The 21,193-nt window shown below is 46.5% G+C and overlaps 1 protein-coding gene across 7 annotated transcripts in view; it reads left to right on the forward strand.

Moving 5' to 3' along the window:
* The window catches only part of LOC135544119 (dachshund homolog 2-like), a 295,810-nt gene extending 294,488 nt beyond the window's left edge, over positions 1-1,322 (forward strand). For all 7 annotated transcript variants that reach the window (XM_064971510.1, XM_064971511.1, XM_064971514.1 and 4 more), the window contains one exon: positions 452-1,322. In XM_064971510.1, coding sequence (XP_064827582.1) covers positions 452-489 — 38 coding nt within the window. In that variant the 3' untranslated portion in view covers positions 490-1,322. The remainder of the gene's footprint in view (positions 1-451) is intronic.
* The last annotated feature ends 19,871 nt before the right edge of the window (positions 1,323-21,193 follow it).

Below are 21,193 nucleotides of genomic sequence, written 5' to 3' on the forward strand. Positions count from 1 at the left end.
TGGATGGATGACTTAATAGAGGTAGTACGGATGGATGAATGACTTCATAGAGGTAGTACGGATGGATGGATGACTTCATAGTGGTAGTACGGATGAATGGATGACTTAATAGAGGTAGTACGGATGGATGGATGACTTAATAGAGGTAGTATGTACAGATGGATGACTTAATAGAGGTAGTACAGATTGTTGGATGACTTCATAGTGGTAGTACGGATGGATGGATGACTTCATAGTGGTAGTACGGATGGATGGATGACTTCATAGTGGTAGTACGGATGGATGGATGAATTCATAGTGGTAGTACGGATGGATGGATGACTTCATAGTGGTAGTACGGATGGATGGATGGATGACTTCATAGTGGTAGTATGGATGGATGGATGGATGACTTCATAGTGGTAGTACGGATGGATGGCTTGATTAACTGATGTTTCTGTTTCCCTAACAGAGAACAGACCCTACACCAAGCCTCCCATCGTGTACTGAAAGAACCAGCTCCTCCAGACCTGACCCAGGGCTGCCGATGCTGGCTACGCCAGAGACAGAGCCCTTGGCTGGAAGAGAACGAGCGGAGAAGAGGGGCGACTGAAGGGAGGAATGGATCCCCTGAAACTCATGTACAGGACTGCAGAGAGGGTGTGGTGGGGTGAGAGGTAACACTGGAGTAGCTCTTTTTGCTGCCCCATCATCTCACTCCAGCTACTTGTAAAATCCCTCTATTTCACTTGTTTGAGAAAAAAAGAGTAAGGACCATTGAAAATAAAATGTGGATTTTTCTCTACTCCCTGTGAAGCACATACAGAAGCATATCCTCCTTCCCTATCCTCCTTCCCTATCCTCCTTCCCTATCCTATTTCTCTCCAAGCTGATTGCCTCGCATTATTATTATTGTTATTAATTATTAGTATTATTATTGTTGTTAGTTGTTGATTCCTCAAATGCCCCAATATGTCCCAATAGCACAAGTCTTGCAGCGCATATATAGGATCATTTCTTCTTAAACTTGAAAATCTGAAGGAGGATATGAAATGTAACATTCAAGACAAAATGTGCTTCTCTTCTTATATCACCTCTTCTTCATCAAGTAAAAGAGACTGAAACCGTTTTTTGAATTTCAATGCTTTTTCTCTTTTGTCCTCTTTTTTTCTGAAAAATGTCACTGATTTGTGTTGACTTGGGAATGTGTCCTCTCTCTTGACTGAATGTGGCCTCTCCCTTGACTGAATGTGTCCTCTCCCTTGACTGAATGTGTCCTCTCCCTTGACTGAATGTGTCCTCTCCCTTGACTGAATGTGTCCTCTCCCTTGACTGAATGTGTCCTCTCCCTTGACTGAATGTGTCCTCTCCCTTGACTGAATGTGTCCTCTCCCTTGACTGAATGTGTCCTCTCTCTTGACTGAATGTGTCCTCTCCCTGAACTGAATGCGTCCTCTCCCTGAACTGAATGTGTCCTCTCCCTGAACTGAATGTGTCCTCTCTCTGAACTGAATGTGTCCTCTCCCTTGACTGAATGTGTCCTCTCCCTTGACTGAATGTGTCCTCTCTCTTGACTGAATGTGTCCTCTCCCTGAACTGAATGTGTCCTCTCCCTTGACTGAATGTGTCCTCTCCCTTGACTGAATGTGTCCTCTCCCTTGACTGAATGTGTCCTCTCTCTTGACTGAATGTGTCCTCTCCCTGAACTGAATGTGTCCTCTCCCTTGACTGAATGTGTCCTCTCCCTTGACTGAATGTGTCCTCTCCCTTGACTGAATGTGTCCTCTCCCTTGACTGAATGTGTCCTCTCCCTTGACTGAATGTGTCCTCTCCCTTGACTGAATGTGTCCTCTCCCTTGACTGAATGTGTCCTCTCTCTTGACTGAATGTGTCCTCTCCCTGAACTGAATGTGTCCTCTCCCTTGACTGAATGTGTCCTCTCCCTTGACTGAATGTGTCCTCTCCCTTGACTGAATGTGTCCTCTCCCTTGACTGAATGTGTCCTCTCCCTTGACTGAATGTGTCCTCTCTCTTGACTGAATGTGTCCTCTCCCTTGACTGAATGTGTCCCCTGCCTTGACTGAATGTGTCCTCTCCCTTGACTGAATGTGTCCTCTCCCTTGACTGAATGTGTCCCCTCCCTTGACTGAATGTGTCCTCTCCCTTGACTGAATGTGTCCTCTCCCTTGACTGAATGTGTCCTCTCCCTGAACTGAATGTGTCCTCTCCCTTGACCGAATGTGTCCTCTCCCTGAACTACTGAATGTGTCCTCTCCCTGAACTGAGTGTATCCTGTCCCTGAACTGAATGTGTCCTCTCCCTGAACTGAATGAGTCCTCTCCCTGAACTGAATGTGTCCTCTCCCTGAACTACTGAATGTGTCCTCTCCCTGAACTGAATGTGGCCTCTCCCTGAACTGAAGGTCTCCTCTCCCTGAACTGAATGTGTCCTCTCCCTGAACTGAATGTGGCCTCTCCCTGAACTGAATGTGTCCTCTCCCTGAACTGAATGTGGCCTCTCCCTGAACTGAAGGTGTCCTCTCCCTGAACTGAATGTGTCCTCTCCCTGAACTGAATGTGTCCTGTCCCTGAACTGAATGTGTCCTCTCCCTGAACTGAATGTGTCCTGTCCCTGAACTGAATGTGTCCTCTCCCTGAACTGAATGAGTCCTCTCCCTGAACTGAATGTGTCCTCTCCCTGAACTACTGAATGTGTCCTCTCCCTGAACTGAATGTGTCCTCTCCCTGAACTGAATGAGTCCTCTCCCTGAACTGAATGTGTCCTCTCCCTGAACTACTGAATGTGTCCTCTCCCTGAACTGAATGTGTCCTCTCCCTGAACTGAATGTGTCCTCTCCCTGAACTGAATGTGGCCTCTCCCTGAACTGAATGTGTCCTCTCCCTGAACTGAATGTGTCCTCTCCCTGAACTGAATGTGTCCTCTCCCTGAACTGAATGTGTCCTGTCCCTGAACTGAATGTGTCCTCTCCCTGAACTGAATGTATCCTGTCCCTGAACTGAAGGTGTCCTGTCCCTGAACTGCGTTGTTTGTGTGTGTTTACTGAAAGCTCAGTCTGGATACAAAAAAAAGAGATATTGAGGCGTATCCTAGATACCTTTCCCCACTAATGGTTTCTCTGTTGCTCAGTTCAAATGTTATGTTGCTGTTTAAAAGACAGTATTCCAGTAACCCCTGTTCTGTCCCCCCTCCCCTTTGTTTTTAAAGACATGTAAAAATGCTTTAGCATTGGCTAGTCTGACGTCGTAATTAAGTGGATACATTTGTTGTCAAGAAATAAAACGTAAGTAAAATGAAATACCCCAATGCATATCCAATGCAAGCATGCCTGTAGATACAACACTGGTGGGAAAAAAAAGTTTAAAAAACATGCCAATTCAAATATATTTTTTACAATTTTGGGATTTTAATTATTACCATGATCACAACCAGGCAGCTATTTAAAATTGTTGACCTTGTTTTAATGATGATATCACATCACAGCCGTGCACAAAACACACACAATGACAAACATACTTCTGGAAATCTTGCTAGATTTTTTTTGGGTTGTTGTTTGGTTTTGTAGTAATAAAGATCTAGATTCAGATGTTTTGTTGCAGTCTTCTGTGCCCTCTGGTTTACAACTGCTTGTGGTTCTCAGTTGTGCATCTGTCTGAGGTAGCAAATACATGCACAGAAACTATTCTCCCTGTGTGAGTGAGTGTGGCACTAACGCGTGTTCCTATAGTGCAGGGTAGAGGCCACAAAAAACTGGAACTCATCATGAGGGGCCACAGTGGCTTGTGGGTCTGTGTACCCACATCTATGTACCCCCTGCAACTCTACTCATTTTGCCATAGAGTGGAGAGATGATTTCACAATTTCATGCAACTCTACTCATTTTGCCATAGGGTGGAGAAAAATGTTTGCCGTTTTTAACATGATATCTGATGATCAATGGGGTCAACCCGGTCAGTAATAGCTAGACTAAGTTACCAATGTAAAAAAAAATGTTAGCTGACATGGCTAGTTGAGTGACTGTCAGTGTCTGACATAAGAGAAGAACTGCTGATGTACACACAGACTTGCGTGGCTGTTGTCTTGTGCGGACGGTCCAGTGATGTACTGGACCGTCCGCACTACCCTCTGTAGCGCCTCGTGGTCGGAAGTCAAACAGTTGCCATAACAAGCGGTGCTGTAGCCAGTTAAGATGCTCTCAGTGGAGCAGCTGTAGAACGTTTTGAGGATCTGAGGGCCCGTGACGTATCTTTTCAGCCTCCTGAGATGGAAGAGGCGTTGTCGTGGCCTCTTTACGACTGTGTTGGTGTATTTTGGACCATGGTAGATCCTCAGTGATGTGGATAGGATGAACTTTAAGGTCCCAAGGGGTTTATTGTCTTAGACACACAGTACTGCTGTATACAAAATAGACACATTACACACTCAGCATAGTACATGTACTGAGTACTCCAAACAATAAGAACACCTTCCTGATATTGAGATGCACCCCCCTTCTTCTGCCCTCAGAACAGCCTCAATTAGTTGGGGCATGGATTACAAGGTGTCGAAAGCGTTCCACAGGGATGCTGGCCCATGTTGACTACAATGCTTCCCACAGTTGTGTCAAATTGGCTAGATGTCCTTTGGGTGGTGGACCATCCTTGATACACACAGGAAACTGTTGAGCATGAAAAACCTTAACAGAAACCCGGTGCACCTGGCACCCACTACCATACCCCGTTCAAAGGCTCTTCAATCGTTTGTCTTTCCATTCACCCTCTGAATGACACACATACACAATCCGTCTCAATTGTCTCAAGGCTTAAAAATCCTTCTTTAACCTGTCTCCTCCCCTTCATCTACACTGATTTGAAGTGGATTTAACAAGTGACATCAATAAGGGATCAAAGCTTTCACCTGGTCAGTCTGTCATGGAAAGAGCATGCTTTAATGCTTTTTAATCTCAGTGTACACTGCACGTTACCCTCATCATCATACACTTCTCATATAGCCACATAAATAAGAAGGGAGAGGAGGGGGAAGTGGAGGAGGAGGGGGGGAGAAGGGGGAGGAGGAGGTGGAGGAAGAGAAGGGGGAGGAGGAAGAGAAAAGGGAGGAGGAGGTGGAGGAAGAGAAAGGGGAGGAGGAAGAGAAAGGGGAGGAGGAGGTGGAGGAAGAGAAAGGGGAGGAGGAGGTGGAGGTACTTTCCACTTCAATTAGAGACAGGCCGTTTGATCTGCTTCTGATTGTCCTTCCCCACTTATAGCTTTATGAAGTAGTCAAAATTCTTCATTAATGATCAGTGCTTTCTTTAATGAAAAAACAGTTGCCGTGGAGTGCTATTTGATCAGTGAAATTAAAATGAAAAATGTGCATTTTAATTAATAAAACATAGAATTTGATTAAGACTAACAAGGAGAGGATAATCAAACAAGGAGTTCCAACCTTGATTTGTGGGACAGTGCTTTTTCTTTAGTATAATCCATCAAATCCATGTCAATTAAAAATATTGTTCTCTGGTATGAAATATAAGCTGAATCCTGGATGGATGTAACTTTATCCTCTGTGCAGAGGAATTGTCTGGACAGATCATGCCACTGTAGCCCTGACCAATCGACAGTCTGTCATCAATACACAGACAGCCTGCTTTATATCTACACAAGGCTCTCCTCAGGTTATCGCTTTACTCCAGTATTGACTAGTACAGCAAAGCTGTTTTTTGCTGTTCCCCATCTCTCAAATGTCTTCCTCAGGGTTATGAAGAGGTGGTGATCATGCTGTGAACGGGGAAAAAATGGGAGAAATACAAAGCCTGTTCCCTTCCCACCTGACAGCATCTAATCGATACTGTATAAATCAATAATCAAATATAATTGACAAATATAACACTTGTCAATCACGCCCTGTCAGTACCCATAACAAATGAAAGCATACCGGCATTGCCTCACCAATTCCCCTCCCATGGGTGCCATGCCTAGCCAGTATCCACCATGAGATACCGGTTCATAGCGGAATGGGAGAGATGGACTTTGGCCAGAGAAAATGGTTAAATTGGCTGCTTTGGCACATTATAATCCTCCAACCAACCATCTGTTCTCACCATGTCTCTCTGCTGGTCTGGTGTGGACCTGGGGAGGGTGGGGGCAGGTGGTGTGGTGTGGTCCTCAGACACTGCTGAGGAGATATATGTCCCATGAGACTTCACTATTTAGAGACTGGACAACAATGCACCACTGGTGTCTCTGGATGGTTTGTGATGTCAAATTGGCAGTGCTGCTATTTCCTTTCATGGAGTATTAACACATTCAGGGGCAGATTGTTTTCCCACAACAACAACATAATGTGTTGCGTAGATTCGATTTTCGGCTCACACATATGCAAACCAATGGACGCCTTCAGACACACACACACACGCACACACACACACACCATTTAACCCGTTGTGTGTGCCATTTAAAAATGCACACAATTAAGGCAATTTTACTTTGAAAATGACTGAAAAATAAACAAAACCTGTCTACATGGTTATGTTTATACAGGGTGTTCACTGAAGGGGCATGTTAACAGGGTGTTCAGTGAAGGGGTATGTTTACAGGGTGTTCACTTAAGGGGTATGTTTACAGGGTGTTCACTTAAGGGGCATGTTTACAGGGTGTTCACTTAAGGGGCATGTTTACAGGGTGTTCACTTAAGGGGCATGTTTACAGGGTGTTCACTTAAGGGGCATGTTTACAGGGTGTTCACTTAAGGGGCATGTTTACAGGTTGTTCACTGAAGGGCCTGTCTACAGGGCAGGGTGTCCACTGAAGGGCCTGTCTACAGGGCAGGGTGTCCACTGAAGGGCCTGTCTACAGGGCAGGGTGTCCACTGAAGGGCCTGTCTACAGGGCAGTGTGTCCACTGAAGGGCCTGTCTACAGGGCAGGGTGTCCACTGAAGGGCCTGTCTACAGGGCAGGGTGTCCACTGAAGGGCCTGTCTACAGGGCAGGGTGTCCACTGAAGGGCCTGTTTACAGGGCAGGGTGTCCACTGAAGGGCCTGTTTACAGGGCAGGGTGTCCACTGAAGGGCCTTTCTCCAGGGTGTCCTTGGAACTAATGGTTACCTTAAGGTATCATTAAAAAATAACAGCCAGCAAATTTCCTTACTAGATGGAATCGTGAATAATAAGTGTCTGGGTGTGGGTTTAGAAGAGAATGCAATGCCTAGACCGGTTTCCTCTGTAGATACCCCACACACCACACCACCCACCCCGGAAAACTAGCTGTTATTGGCAGTGAGGCTCGGAACTCTCTTTCTTAAAGGGTCTATTAACTAACTTCTAACGCCTGGTGATGTCACCAGGTCGGCCAAAACTCCATCCCACCAAAAGAGGCTGAAACTTCAGGCAGTCTTTTCAAACAGCTCTTACCCTAAAAGGGCATTGTCATCATTTTCATAATTTCATAGTATTATTCCAACCTGATAGTGTGGAAATAAATATTTAAAATCGGGAAATCATGTTTTTGAGAGCACTGGGCCTTTAATGATTTACAGATTGGATCTAAACTACTAAGGGGAGGATGACTGTATTATCATAATGCTGTTAGAAATGTCCCTTGCACATTGGAGAGACCAAATGGTTGGAAATCCATTTTTGTGTATGGGGTTGTCCCACCTCAAAAAGCACAACAAATTTGATTTCGAATTTGATACGATTAGTATTCTTGCACCATTATTTTGTTGAAATATCATTTGATCTCTGAGAAATTAAGCAAACTGATTGAATTCAAATTGGCCATTTTAATTTATACGATTCATATTACATTCAATAAATATAGTACCTAACATCCAATTTGGACCAAACTTTTTTCTAATAATTATTTAGACATGAGGAAGCCAAAGAAATGGTCGAAAGCCAATCACGGCCCCCTTACACCCCACACCAATCCCACCCCAACAACCAGTATCTAGTATCAGTTCTCTATGTCTGAATAGTAGTATGGAACTGTGGCTCAGAGTATTGTTTCATCATCCCAGTAATGTATACCCAGTGAATTTGGTGATGGTTTCTTTCTTCACTTGATTAGATAATCCTAACAACTTCAATGACTAATTTATGTCCCATCATACATCCTGATATTACCAGGTTCTGACCACTAGATGGGGGTTTTCTTGGCCACTTTGTGGCACAAATCCTATGCCAGTCAATGGTACCTACAGGGAGGGTTATAAACTGACATAGAATAGATTTAAGATGATCATTTAGTTATTTGATTTGGAATTTTAAGTATATTTAAGTATATTTAAAAAAAATATGAATTTAACCTTAACTACCAAATCCAATAGGCCTGCATCGAATTACACATTCATAAATGGCAAAAAGACAGTCAAAAAATATATCATAAGGAATAAGGTTTTGAAGTTTCTGTCCATTATCCAGGAGATGTAAGAAAGCCCAGGAAATAAATAAATATATATATAAACTCAACTGCGTTTATTTTCAGCAAACTTATTAACATGTGTAAATATTTGTATGAACATAAGATTCAACAACTGAGACATAAACTTCCACAGACATGTGACTAACAGAAATGGAATCATGTGTCCCGGAACAAAGGGGGGGTCAAAATCAAAGTGACAGTCAGTATCTGGTGTGGCCACCAGCTGCATTAAGTACTGCAGTGCATCTCCTCCTCATGGACTGCACCAGATTTAAACGTTCTTGATGTGAGATGTTACCCCACTCTTCCACCAAGGCACCTGCAAGTTCCCGGACATTTCTGGGGGGGAATGGCCCTAGCCCTCACCCTCCGATCCAACAGGTCCCACATGTGTTCAATGGGATTGAGATCTGGTCTCTTCACTGGCCATGGCAGAACACTGATATTCTTGTCTTGCAGTAAATCACGCACAGAACAAGTAGTATGGCTGGTGGCATTGTCATGCTGGAGGGTCATGTCAGGATGAGCTTGCAGGAAGGGTACCACATGAGGGAGGAGGATGTCTTCCCTGTAACGCACAGCGTTGAGATTGCCTGCAATGAAAACAAGCTCAGTCCAAGTCAACGCACCGTCCGACCGATGCCAGGATTACCAGAGGATGACGTGTGGGCCCAATAGATCAAACGGTCGCGGACAGCAGACGGAACGCTGGACACTGGGGAGGAGTGGTCATGACAGGCCAACCAGGGTATGCCCAGCACCACGGGAAACGCAGGAGAATCAATAAGGAAAAGGGAAAAGACTCATTCTCTCCTTATGACCCTCCTGCGTCACCATGCCCAGTGGAGCGGTGGCCTCCCTAATCAGCCCTGACCCTAATGGTTGACTATTTAGGGTGTGCGCAGGGAAGGGCATATCCACAGGAAAAAATGCTCTGTCATTAAAATTCCCAGCTGTGCCTGAATCTGCGAGCGCCTTGTGCTGGGAATGCGGGGAAATTTTAGTAACAAAAACATGTGAGCAACAGGGGGCTCTGAGTGAGCCTGGTGCCGACTCACCTGAGGTGACACGAGAGTGCCCTGCCTGCTGTCTCAACTTCCAGAGGAACCACCCCATAACCGACCTGCAGTGTGCCCACAGATGGTACAGGGAACGGCCCTTGCTCCGGTCGCCCTAAGCACAGCACCTCCCAGCTCCTTGGGCGTGTCGGAGCGGTGGTGCTGGGGGATGGAACTGACAGGCCCCGATCCAGATGTCCGCGAGTAGCCAGTAGGTTATCCAGCCGGATAGACAGGTTCACCAGCTGGTCAAACGTCAGAGTGGTATCTACAGGCCAACTCCCGACGGACGTCCTGGCGCAGACTGCACCGGTAGTGATCGATCAGGGCCCTGTCGTTCCATCCCGTGCTGGCGGCCAGGGTCCAGAAGTCCAAGGCGAACTACTGTGCGCTCCTTTCGCCTGCCTCAAGTGAAATAGACGTTCACCAGTCGCTCTACCCTCAGGTGGGTGGTCGAAAACTGCCCGAAAGCGACGGGTGAACTCCGCGTAATGTTCCAACACCACTTCTCCTTCCCCCCATTCGGCGTTGGCCCACTCCAGGGCTTTCCCTGAGAGACAGGAGACGTGGGCGGACACGCTCTCACGTCCCGAAGGAGCCAGGTGGACGGTCGCCAGGTAGAGTTCCAGCTGGAGTAGGAACCCCTGGCATCCGGCAGCCATCCCATCATTCTCCCACGGGAGCGCGAGCCAAATCCCACTGGGACCGGGCGAAGGAGGAGTGAACAGTGGTGCCTGTTGTAGTGGTGCCGGTGGAGGCGCTGGCAGAACCCCTCCTCTCTCCCATCGGTCCATTGTCTGCAGCACGCGATCCATGGCGGTGCCGAGATGTTGCAACATGGTCGCATGCTGCTGGACGTGCTCCTCGACCGCCAAAGGGGTTTTGTCTGCTCCTGCTGACTCCATTTTGAGGTGCGTGTTTCTGTAAAAGGTCTGTGTGTAGCTGGTGCAGAAGAGTCAGGCGTGTTGGGGAATAATCAGAATTGGTTGGTAACATAGGTAAGATGTTTTATATTCATCATATGTTTGTAAGTTACTTCTCATCAGAATGTTATTTTTGTATAGTACTGTGGCGGGGTTGCAGTATCTGTTCTATGTCAAGACTAAGTTGCTTGGGCTGGAGAGAGGGCAGAGGTCAAGCGTGTATCTCTTGGCTCCATAATGTCTGTGTGCCAGTCAGTGTGTCTCTGTGATCTTGTCAAGATAGGATGGATTTGATATATGCCTGTTGATATGGAGGATTGGTTTATGGTTCTGAGTTTGAGAAAAGAACATAGTTTAGGAGACAAAGCTGAACGATAAATTATGGCCAATGCTGTCTGGCTATGTGTGTCTTTGCTATTAAAGGATCTCAGTTGCAATGTGTGAGGGACTCTCAGAGAATTCATTGATAGACACTGAATTGATCTGAGAGTCACATGGTTGTGATAGAGCTCATATAATTAAAGATGGACTTTGTGATAACTAACTCTGACTTGTGGTTTGCTCTCATGATTTGGTAAATAGAGGAAATTTCCATGACAGGCGCAGTACAGCAAAGATGAGTAATAAAAGTAACTTTACTCAAAATGACCAAATACATGTAGTAAATACCAAGCTCACACAATAGGACCGAAATACATAAAACAAACACGTACAAAAACCATAGGGAAAACAGTGGGTTAAATAATGAACATGTAATTGGGGAATTGAAACCAGGTGTGTAAAACAAAGACAAAACAAAGGGAAAATGAAAAGTGGATCCGCAATGGCTAGAAGGCCGGTGACGTCGACCGCCAAACGCCGTCCGAACAAAAAGGGACCGACTTCGGAGGAAGTCAATACGGAAAATGTCAAGAATTTTGAACATTTCTCCAAGTGCGGTCTCAAACTATATAGAAAATAGTAAAAAATTATGAAAAACCCTGGAATGAGTAGGTGTGTCCAAACTTTTGACTGTTACTGTACTGTAGAATAAAAGTGAAGACATCAAAACTATGAAATAACATATACTGCATACAGAATATACAGTACCAGTCAAAGGTTTGGTCATATCTACTCAATCCAGGGTGTTTTTTTAAAACTATTTTCTACGTTGTAGAATAAAAGTGAAGACATCAAAACAATGAAATAACACAAAAGTGCAAAACAAATCAATAACACTGAAACATGCATGAGAGCACCAGCTGTTCCGGAAGATCACGCTCTCCGCAGCTGATGTGAGTAAGACCATTAAACTGGTCAACATTTACAAGGCCGCAGGGTCAGACGGATTACCAGGATGTGTACTGCGAGCATGCGCTGACCAACTGGCAAGTGTCTTCACTGACATTTTCAACCACTCCCTGTCTGAGTCTGTAAAACATTTTTTTTAAGCAGACCACCATAATCCCAGTGCCCAAGAACACTAAGGTAACCTGCCTAAATGACTACCAACCCGTAGCACTCATGTCTGTAGCCATGAAGTGCTTTGAAAGGCTGGTCATGGCTCACATCAACACCATTATGCCAGAAACCCTGGACACAATCCAAATGCATACCGCCCTAACAGATCCACAGATGACGCAATCTCTATTGCACTCCACACATCTCTTTCCCACCTGGACAAAAGGAACACCTATGAGAGAAAGCTATTCTACAGCTCAGAGTTCAACACCATAGTGCCTCAAAGCGCATCGATAAGCTAAGGACCATGGGACTAAACACCTCCCTCTGCAACTGGATCCTGGACTTCCTGACGGGCCGCCTCCAGGTGGTAAGGGTAGGTAACAACACATCCGCCATGCTGATCCTCAACACAGGGGCTTAGTGCCTTCCTGTACTCTTTGTCCACTCATGATTGCACAGCCAGGCACAACTCCAACACCATCATTAAGTTTGCCGATGACACAACAGTGGTAGGCCTGATTATCGACAACGACGAGACAGCCTATAGGGAGGAGGTCAGAGACCTGGTGCCAGGACAACAACCTATCCCTCAATGTGATCAAGACAAAGGAGATTATTGTGGACTACAGGAAAAAAGAGGACCGAGCACGCCCCCATTCTCATCGACTGGGCTGTAGTGGAGCAGGTTGAGAGCTTCAAGTTCCTTGGCATCCACATCACCTACAAACTAACATGGTCCAAGCACACCAAGACAGTGGTGAAGAGGGCACGACAAAACCTATTCCCTCTCAGGAGCCTGAAAAGATTTGGCATGGGTCTTCAGATCCTCAAATGTTTCTACAGCTGCACCATCAGGAGCATCCTGACTGGTTGCATCACTGCCTGGTATGGCAACTGCTCGGCCTCCGACTGTAAGCCACTACAGAGGGTAGTGCGTACGGCCCAGTAAATCACTGGGGCCAAGCTTCCTGCCATCCAGGACCTCTACAGCAGTTTGAGCTATCTCTTGTTCATACTGACAGATTTTGAGGGGATTTTGTTATTATGTTACTTAGACTGACGCACCGGTGCGTCAATAGACTCTAGGGGTTAATAGGGCATTTGGCCACCACGAGGCAGAACAGCTTCAATGCACCTTGACATATTCTACAATTGTCTGGAACTCTTTTGGAGGCATCCAACACCATTCTTCCACGAGAAATTCCATAATTTTGTGTTTATTTTAGGTTAGTGGAAATCTCAGGCGTTGCTCCAGAATATCCCGCAAGTGTTCAATTTGGTTTAGATCTGGTGACTGAGACGGCACGGCCATGGCATATGGTTAACATCGCTTTCATGCTCATCAAACCAATTAGTGACACTCGTGCCCTGTGGATGGGGGCATTGTCATCTTATGGGGGCATAGCCATGGTAGACGAAAATAATGGTCTGCTCAGCATTTTTGTACATGGCCCTAAGCATGATGGGATGTTAATTGCTTAATTTACTCAGGAAGAACCTGCTTTCAATACACTTTTGATCCCTCATTTACTCAAGTGATTCCATTATTTTGGCAGTTACCTGTATTACAGCATATTCACGCTTTGTGGCACAAATGGTATCTATATTAGCATTTGTATACCATTTTGAGCCACAAATGCTAAACTGTTAGCATTTGAAACAGTGGCCAGGTAAACAAAACCAAAGCATGGATTGCTGCCATACCACATCAATAGACTACTTACAAGGTAAGGAAACCAATATGTAATTTTGTAATTTGGGTGAACTATACCTTTTTCATCACCCAATAGCAGGAACAGCACCATCTAGTGATCAGAACCTGGTAATATCAGGATGTAGGTTGGGAGAAAACATCAACAAATTCACTGAGACTATATTACATCGGATGAAGAAACAATACTCTTGAGACGCAGCTCTATATTACTTGTCAGACATGGAGAACTGATACAGTATACAGGTTGTTGGGTTGGGATTGGTGTTGGGTGTACAGTACGGGCTCCGTGGGTGGCTTTTGACCATTTTTGTGTTCCTCATGTCTAAATAATTATTAGATAAAAGGTTGGTCCAAATCAGGTGTTAGGTACTATATTTATGGGGTATTATATGAATCCAAAAATTACAATGGCCAATTTGGGTGCAATCAACTAGCTTAATTTCTCAGCGATCAAGTTAAATTTAAAACAAAATGTTGCAGGAATTCTAATCTTACCTGTTTCTAACTACAGAAATGATTTCAGAACCATCTGAGATGGTGAGTGTCATGGCTTGTTGAAATGACGTGGAATGACCCTACATTAGATAATGCTTTGTTGTGTGTCTGCCTGTACATGGTGTGTGTTGAGAATTATTGCATTATTGAAATTAATGACATTAAAATGTCAGTTATCACAGGTGAAGTCGAGGATGGCAAAGGGCACCTGAAGTGTGCTAATTCTCCCATTGAACTAGTCCAGGCAATTTTTTCTGGGTCGGCCCTCGCATGGGTAACGCTATGTAATGAAGCATGAAGCCAGAATTGGGCTACACCACAGCAGGAAAATGTCAAGTCGCATCTCGCTGCTCTCAAAAGCATAAATCACATGCTATACTATTTGCCAGCACACACACGCACACACGCACACGCGTACACGCACACACACACACAAACACACACACACACATGCACACGCACACAGTTGGAAGAAGAGGGGAGAAGAGTTTGACCTTACTAGCTTTTTGACCTGAGTGCAGTTAGTAAATTACTCTCTAAACACATGCCAACGACAGTATGTATGATGTTGCCCTCTTGTTTTAGTCAGTCATAGAGTGAGTGTAAGAAAAGTGTCCAAGTAAAATATTTGTCCTCGCAAGTTTATGTTGCACATTTTATTTGGATTTTGTATGTGCCTGCATGTGACTGTGTTTGTGACTGTGTGTGTGTGTGTGTGTGTGTATGTGTATGTGTATGTGTGTGTGTGTGTGTGTGTGAGTGTGAGTGTGAGTGTGAGTGTGAGTGTGAGTGTGAGTGTGTGTGTGTGTGTGTGTGTGTGTGTGTGTGTGTGTGTGTGTGTGTGTGTGTGTGTGTGTGTGTGTGTGTGTGTGTGTCTGTGTCTGTGTGTCTGTGTGTGTGTCTTTACACTGGAGGGATCTGTGAGAATGAGGAACTACTTGGCCTGCACATTTTTATACATTCTCACAAATAGCTGATATGGCGGATTGATGTGCTGGAGCAGCCCCTGGTTCTCAGTGTGCTGGAGCGGCCCCTGGTTCCTAGTGTACTGGAGCGGCCCCTGGTTCTCAGTGTGCTGGAGCGGCCCCTGGTTCTCAGTGTGCTGGAGCGGCCCCTGGTTCTCAGTGTGCTGGAGCGGCCCCTGGTTCTCAGTGTGCTGGAGCGGCCCCTGGTTCTCAGTGTGCTGGAGCGGCCCCTGGTTCCTAGTGTACTGGAGCGGCCCCTGGTTCTCAGTGTGCTGGAGCGGCCCCTGGTTCCTAGTGTGCTGGAGCAGCTCTTGGTTCCTAGTGTGCTGGAGCGGCCCCTGGTTCCTAGTGTGCTGGAGCGATCCCTGGTTCTCAGTGTGCTGGAGCGGCCCCTGGTTCCTAGTGTGCTGGAGCGACCCCTGGTTCCTAGTGTGCTGGAGCGGCCCCTGGTTCCTAGTGTGCTGGAGCGGCCCCTGGTTCCTAGTGTGCTGGAGCGGCCCCTGGTTCTCAGTGTGCTGGAGCTGCCCCTGGTTCCTAGTGTGCTGGAGCGACCCCTGGTTCCTAGTGTGCTGGAGCGGCCCCTGGTTCCTAGTGTGCTGGAGCGGCCCCTGGTTCCTAGTGTGCTGGAGCGGCCCCTGGTTCTCAGTGTGCTGGAGCTGCCCCTGGTTCCTAGTGTGCTGGAGCGACCCCTGGTTCCTAGTGTGCTGGAGCGGCCCCTGGTTCCTAGTGTGCTGGAGCGGCCCCTGGTTCCTAGTGTGCTGGAGCGGCCCCTGGTTCCTAGTGTGGTGGAGCGGCCCCTGGTTCCTAGTGTGCTGGAGTTGCCCCTGGTTCCTAGTGTGCTGGAGCGACCCCTGGTTCTCAGTGTGCTGGAGCGGCCCCTGGTTCCTAGTGTGCTGGAGCGACCCCTGGTTCCTAGTGTGCTGGAGCGGCCCCTGGTTCCTAGTGTGCTGGAGCGGCCCCTGGTTCTCAGTGTGCTGGAGCTGCCCCTGGTTCCTAGTGTGCTGGAGCGACCCCTGGTTCCTAGTGTGCTGGAGCGGCCCCTGGTTCCTAGTGTGCTGGAGCGGCCCCTGGTTCCTAGTGTGCTGGAGCGGCCCCTGGTTCTCAGTGTGCTGGAGCTGCCCCTGGTTCCTAGTGTGCTGGAGCGACCCCTGGTTCCTAGTGTGCTGGAGCGACCCCTGGTTCCTAGTGTGCTGGAGCGGCCCCTGGTTCCTAGTGTGGTGGAGCGGCCCCTGGTTCCTAGTGTGCTGGAGTTGCCCCTGGTTCCTAGTGTGCTGGAGCGACCCCTGGTTCCTAGTGTGCTGGAGCGGCCCCTGGTTCCTAGTGTGCTGGAGCGGCCCCTGGTTCCTAGTGTGCTGGAGCGGCCCCTGGTTCCTAGTGTGCTGGAGCTGCCCCTGGTTCTCAGTGTGCTGGAGCGGCCCCTGGTTCCCAGTGTCTGTCACACTGTGATGAATGGCATCATCACCACAAACCAAAAAGTACCAACACCCTCCAACCAGCCTTCCCACCATATTAACACAGTTATTTATTTCTGCTCTGCCTTTCAGTAAATAGGAATGTTTACGAACTAGGCTGCCTGCCTCGGCCAAGTTGTCTGCAGGCAATACCACTCTGGTCAGCAGCTCTGGAGAGGAGAGGAGAGGGCTTTCCTCTCTCAGCTCTGTTCACCTGTCTAAAGCCTGGCTGGATAATATGCCTGGTGTGTTCTTACAGGGAAGGAGTCATTGTTACAGTCGAGATGAGGGACACAGACCCTTGAGAATTAGCCAGTGAGGGACTACAGTTGATGTAATCAGCACATTGTATACCTCCGAGTGGATAACTGATGAAGACATTGACATTGGGACCACCATGCTATACTGGCTGTTCAGGTATCTAGAGGAGTGTGTGTCTTCACAATGACATAACTGGTTCACCACTGTTTATGGCTCTCTTTTGTCTCTGTGGACCTTTCCTGCTTTATCTAATCGTCTTTCCAGACATCCTGCAACATTTTCCTCCAGGCCTTTTTGCCAGGAAGTGTGATCATTATGAGGAGAGAGCTGTCTGTCTGTCTTTTTAGTCAGCCTGTTCTTTCCGTCAGCCTGTCTCTGTCTGTCTGTCTGTCTGTCTGTCTGTCTGTCTGTCTGTCTGTCTGTCTGTCTGTCTGTCTATTCAGTGGGCGACAGTGAAAGACTTCAGCCCTACCACCAAGTTATTTTACAAATAAAAAAATGCTTTGCATGAATCACAATCAACTACTGAATGCGAGATCATGACAAATATGCTGAATTCAGTAGAGATATGAAATAGTACCCCCAAAAACAAAGATGACAGAGAAGTCACTAATTAGCCCAGTCCACACTGATTCACTGACTCTGATATCTACAGCTGATTCAGTCCTGAAAATTGATGTATTGAGAGATAGAAGAAGAAGTGGTCGGTCAGAGAGATAGAAGAAGTGGTCGGTCAGAGAGATCGAAGAAGTGGTCGGTCAGAGAGATAGAAGAAGTGGTCGGTCAGAGAGATAGAAGAAGTGGTCGGTCAGAGAGATAGAAGAAGTGGTCGGTCAGAGAGATCGAAGAAGTGGTCGGTCAGAGAGATAGAAGAAGTGGTCGGTCAGAGAGATAGAAGAAGTGGTCGGTCAGAGAGATAGAAGTGGTCAGTCAGAGAGATAGAAGAAGTGGTCGGTCAGAGAGATAGAAGAAGAAGTGGTCGGTCAGAGAGATAGAAGAAGTGGTCGGTCAGAGAGATAGAAGAAGTGGTCGGTCAGAGAGATAGAAGAAGTGGTCGGTCAGAGAGATAGAAGAAGTGGTCGGTCAGAGAGATAGAAGAAAAAGTAGACAACAAGGAGATAGCATAGCTGACACTTTAACAAACAAACAAAACCCACAACAGCCTTGCAGTGCTGCCTTCCTCTAAACTCATCACCTACCCCCCCCCATCCTAACCTTAAATTATTACTGTATCAATACTGATTAGAGTCCATTCATTTAGGGAACCGGCTGGGCAAGATCAATAAAAAAACATATAGTAGTAGGAATATGTGGATCATGCATTGGAATCCTATTTGATCAGTGGTGGAATTTCAGGCTTGAGGAAGCCGTTTCTGGATGTATCACCATCCCTACTTAGTGAGGGACCTATATGGGAAGGCAGCTTGAAGGTGGGTCCCACTCTGGATGTGTCCCCATCCCTACTTAGTGAGGGACCTATATGGGGAGGCAGCTTGAAGGTGGGTCCCACTCTGGATGTATCACCATCCCTACTTAGTGAGGGACCTATATGGGGAGGCAGCTTGAAGGTGGGTCCCACTCTGGATGTGTCCCCATCCCTACTTAGTGAGGGACCTATATGGGGAGGCAGCTTGAAGGTGGGTCCCACTCTGGATGTATCACCATCCCTACTTAGTGAGGGACCTATATGGGGAGGCAGCTTGAAGGTGGGTCCCACTCTGGATGTATCACCATCCCTACTTAGTGAGGGACCTATATGGGGAGGCAGCTTGAAGGTGGGTCCCACTCTGGATGTATCACCATCCCTACTTAGTGAGGGACCTATATGGGGAGGCAGCTTGAAGGTGGGTCCCACTCTGGATGTATCACCATCCCTACTTAGTGAGGGACCTATATGGGGAGGCAGCTTGAAGGTGGGTCCCACTCTGGACAGGGGATAGGGAGTGGTGTCTGCACATATGTCTCCCTGACAAACCCCCATCTGCTGATGCTGTCTGGCAGACTTCATCTATTATTGATCAGCTCCTGAGGAGGCTTCTTGGCCAGTGGAACAGACTCCAGCTAAGACTCCAGCTAAGAAGGACACAGAGGCCCATGTCCGCATCTCATCCCTGCTCCTGGAACTCTCCCTCTCCTCCGCCCTACTCATCTCTCATCGAGACTCAGTTTGCGTAACCAAGTGAGAGCGGCCATCAACTACACTGTGTACCTGATGGTCAAAAATACAGAGGAAACAAACCAATATACCATCTAACCACAACCTCCCCTCTTCCTCCATCTTCCTCAGCCCCCTCAGAGTCAAATGAAAGGAGGACAGGGGTGTGAGTCAGGCTCTGATCCCATTGCTCTGTCCTGTGATCTCGGAGATGAAAACATCCACAGAACATACAGAAGTCGATGAGTGATGAGGAAACAGCGGGGGGTTTACACACCACCATAATTAGCAGGTGGCATATGCCAGGACTGTCAGGCAGTGTTTCAGCAGCACGTTAACGCCTCTCTGCCATCTGTCCCTGAGGAGTGGCGGACAGCGGCTGACACTCCCGGCCGTCACTCCACCGCAACTTGGCTGAGGACCCCTCCAGGTCCCCTAACTATTGCCTGTGATGAGCTGTAGACTGTTTTACGTCAAGGGACTTTAGAATAGACAAAGATGGTCTCAAATAATTTCCTATACTTTGCTTTGCACCATTGATCTGCTGTCTATCATGTCTATCAGACAGGAAGGTGATGTTTTCTCTTTCTTTCTCAACACATTTCATCTACATTTGGGGTTTACAAAAACAACGTGGTAAAGAAACAATATGGATCCTTGATAATAGTTCTGGAGGCATGGCTTTCTAATGACACGGACAAACTATTACCTCACCATTTTATTTCTATGAACTCTACTCCACCTCCCCGATCGACTCCAATGCAGGACTGACTCAAACTAATCATGGAAAATGCATTACAGCTCACAGTAGCTTTCTCACGAGTTGTATAAAAAGACATGTTAGGGAGGAGGGGGAGGAGGAGGACGATGCTGAGCGCACTCATTGGGCCCGAGATCACTTCCTCTCATGTGTAGCCATTCCAAATATATACAAATATATTTGGAGAGAATGTTATTTGAAGGGGGAAACTCTTCAGGAAACAAGATGATGTCTGAGAGGCATGTGACAGCGATCCCTTGAGAGAACCAGCAGCAAAATAGCAGGGGACAGTTTGTGTTCTGTCCAAGGTAGCGGCACTACTACTAATATCCTCAACACCCTCTCACCTTTCTCATGATGGGATGAGTATGGAATGATGATGATGGTTGTGTGGATGATATCTCTATTCTGATTCGTACATGATAAAGCCTCTCTCTGTGATTGGTACTCCAGAAAACAGTGCAGGGTACCCCATTCAGTGGCATGTTGTCTTTGGGCCATTTGAGGATTTGTATACATTCCAGGCTATTTTTCTTTGCTGTTCAGTTTCTGCTTTGACTACATCCACTCCGTCCATTTGACTGGAGTATGGGAGCAGGTGGGTGGGGCTTTCCAAAACAACGACGACAACAAAGAGCAGACACTGTGCCTCCAGTGAGTGTCTCTGTCTCCTTCTATATGTAGCACAGTGCCAAATAGTATCATTCATTTATTCAGATAACTTCCTGCTTCTCCATAACAGAAGAGGAAGTGGATTTAAAAGGGCATGCCCGGAGTCCAAAGAAGTGATTGATGTGAAATGTTTTAGTGTTATATGTGATTAGGGTTTAAGAATTCTGATAACTTCCCCAACTTTCCAGAAATCCACAGGTTTTCCAGAAATACCAGTTGGAATATTCCTGGAATCAGAAGGGAATAAACAGGAATTCCTGGAATCAGAAGGGAATAAACAGGAATTCCTGGAATCAGAAGGGAATAAACAGGAATTCCTGGAATCAGAAGGGAATAAACAGGAATTCTGGGAATCCTCCAACCGGGATTTCAAAAAAAAAACTGGGAATTTGGGGGAAATTACCAGAATATTGCAACCCTGATCACATATAACACTAAAACTATAACATATCACATTCGTGATCATAAGTGGGTCAAAAAAGTGTGGATTTAAATATATTTTCATCTATAGTAGAGCTGCACCACACAGAAGTGTGTAGACAGTAAATAAACAAGAGAGTGTTAAACTACACAGCCGTTTAACAGGGGAATATTTTGGCAGGTTTCTTGATGAGAGGGCCTCTTGTGATCTTGTTTAGCTTTTTTGTTATTTTTTGAATCAGACTAATTAAGATTTGGTGAGGTGCACTGAGGATTAATAACCTACAACGGGGCAGTAAAACGCGAAACAATCGTGCTGCTTTCAAGCCAGTCAGCAGTGGTGCTCCTTTGAAGCCTCCTTTTACTGTACACATCCCCTTAACAAGACTCTGTAGGAAACCATGAGGAGCAAGAGCTTTTTCTTCTTTTCAGCCTTTTGAAGTGGATGAGAGCAAATGGGTGTCTGGCCGGTTCTGGAGA

Source organism: Oncorhynchus masou, chromosome 8, assembly GCF_036934945.1.
Source record: "Oncorhynchus masou masou isolate Uvic2021 chromosome 8, UVic_Omas_1.1, whole genome shotgun sequence".
In the NCBI taxonomy this organism is placed as follows: Eukaryota; Metazoa; Chordata; class Actinopteri; order Salmoniformes; family Salmonidae; genus Oncorhynchus; species Oncorhynchus masou.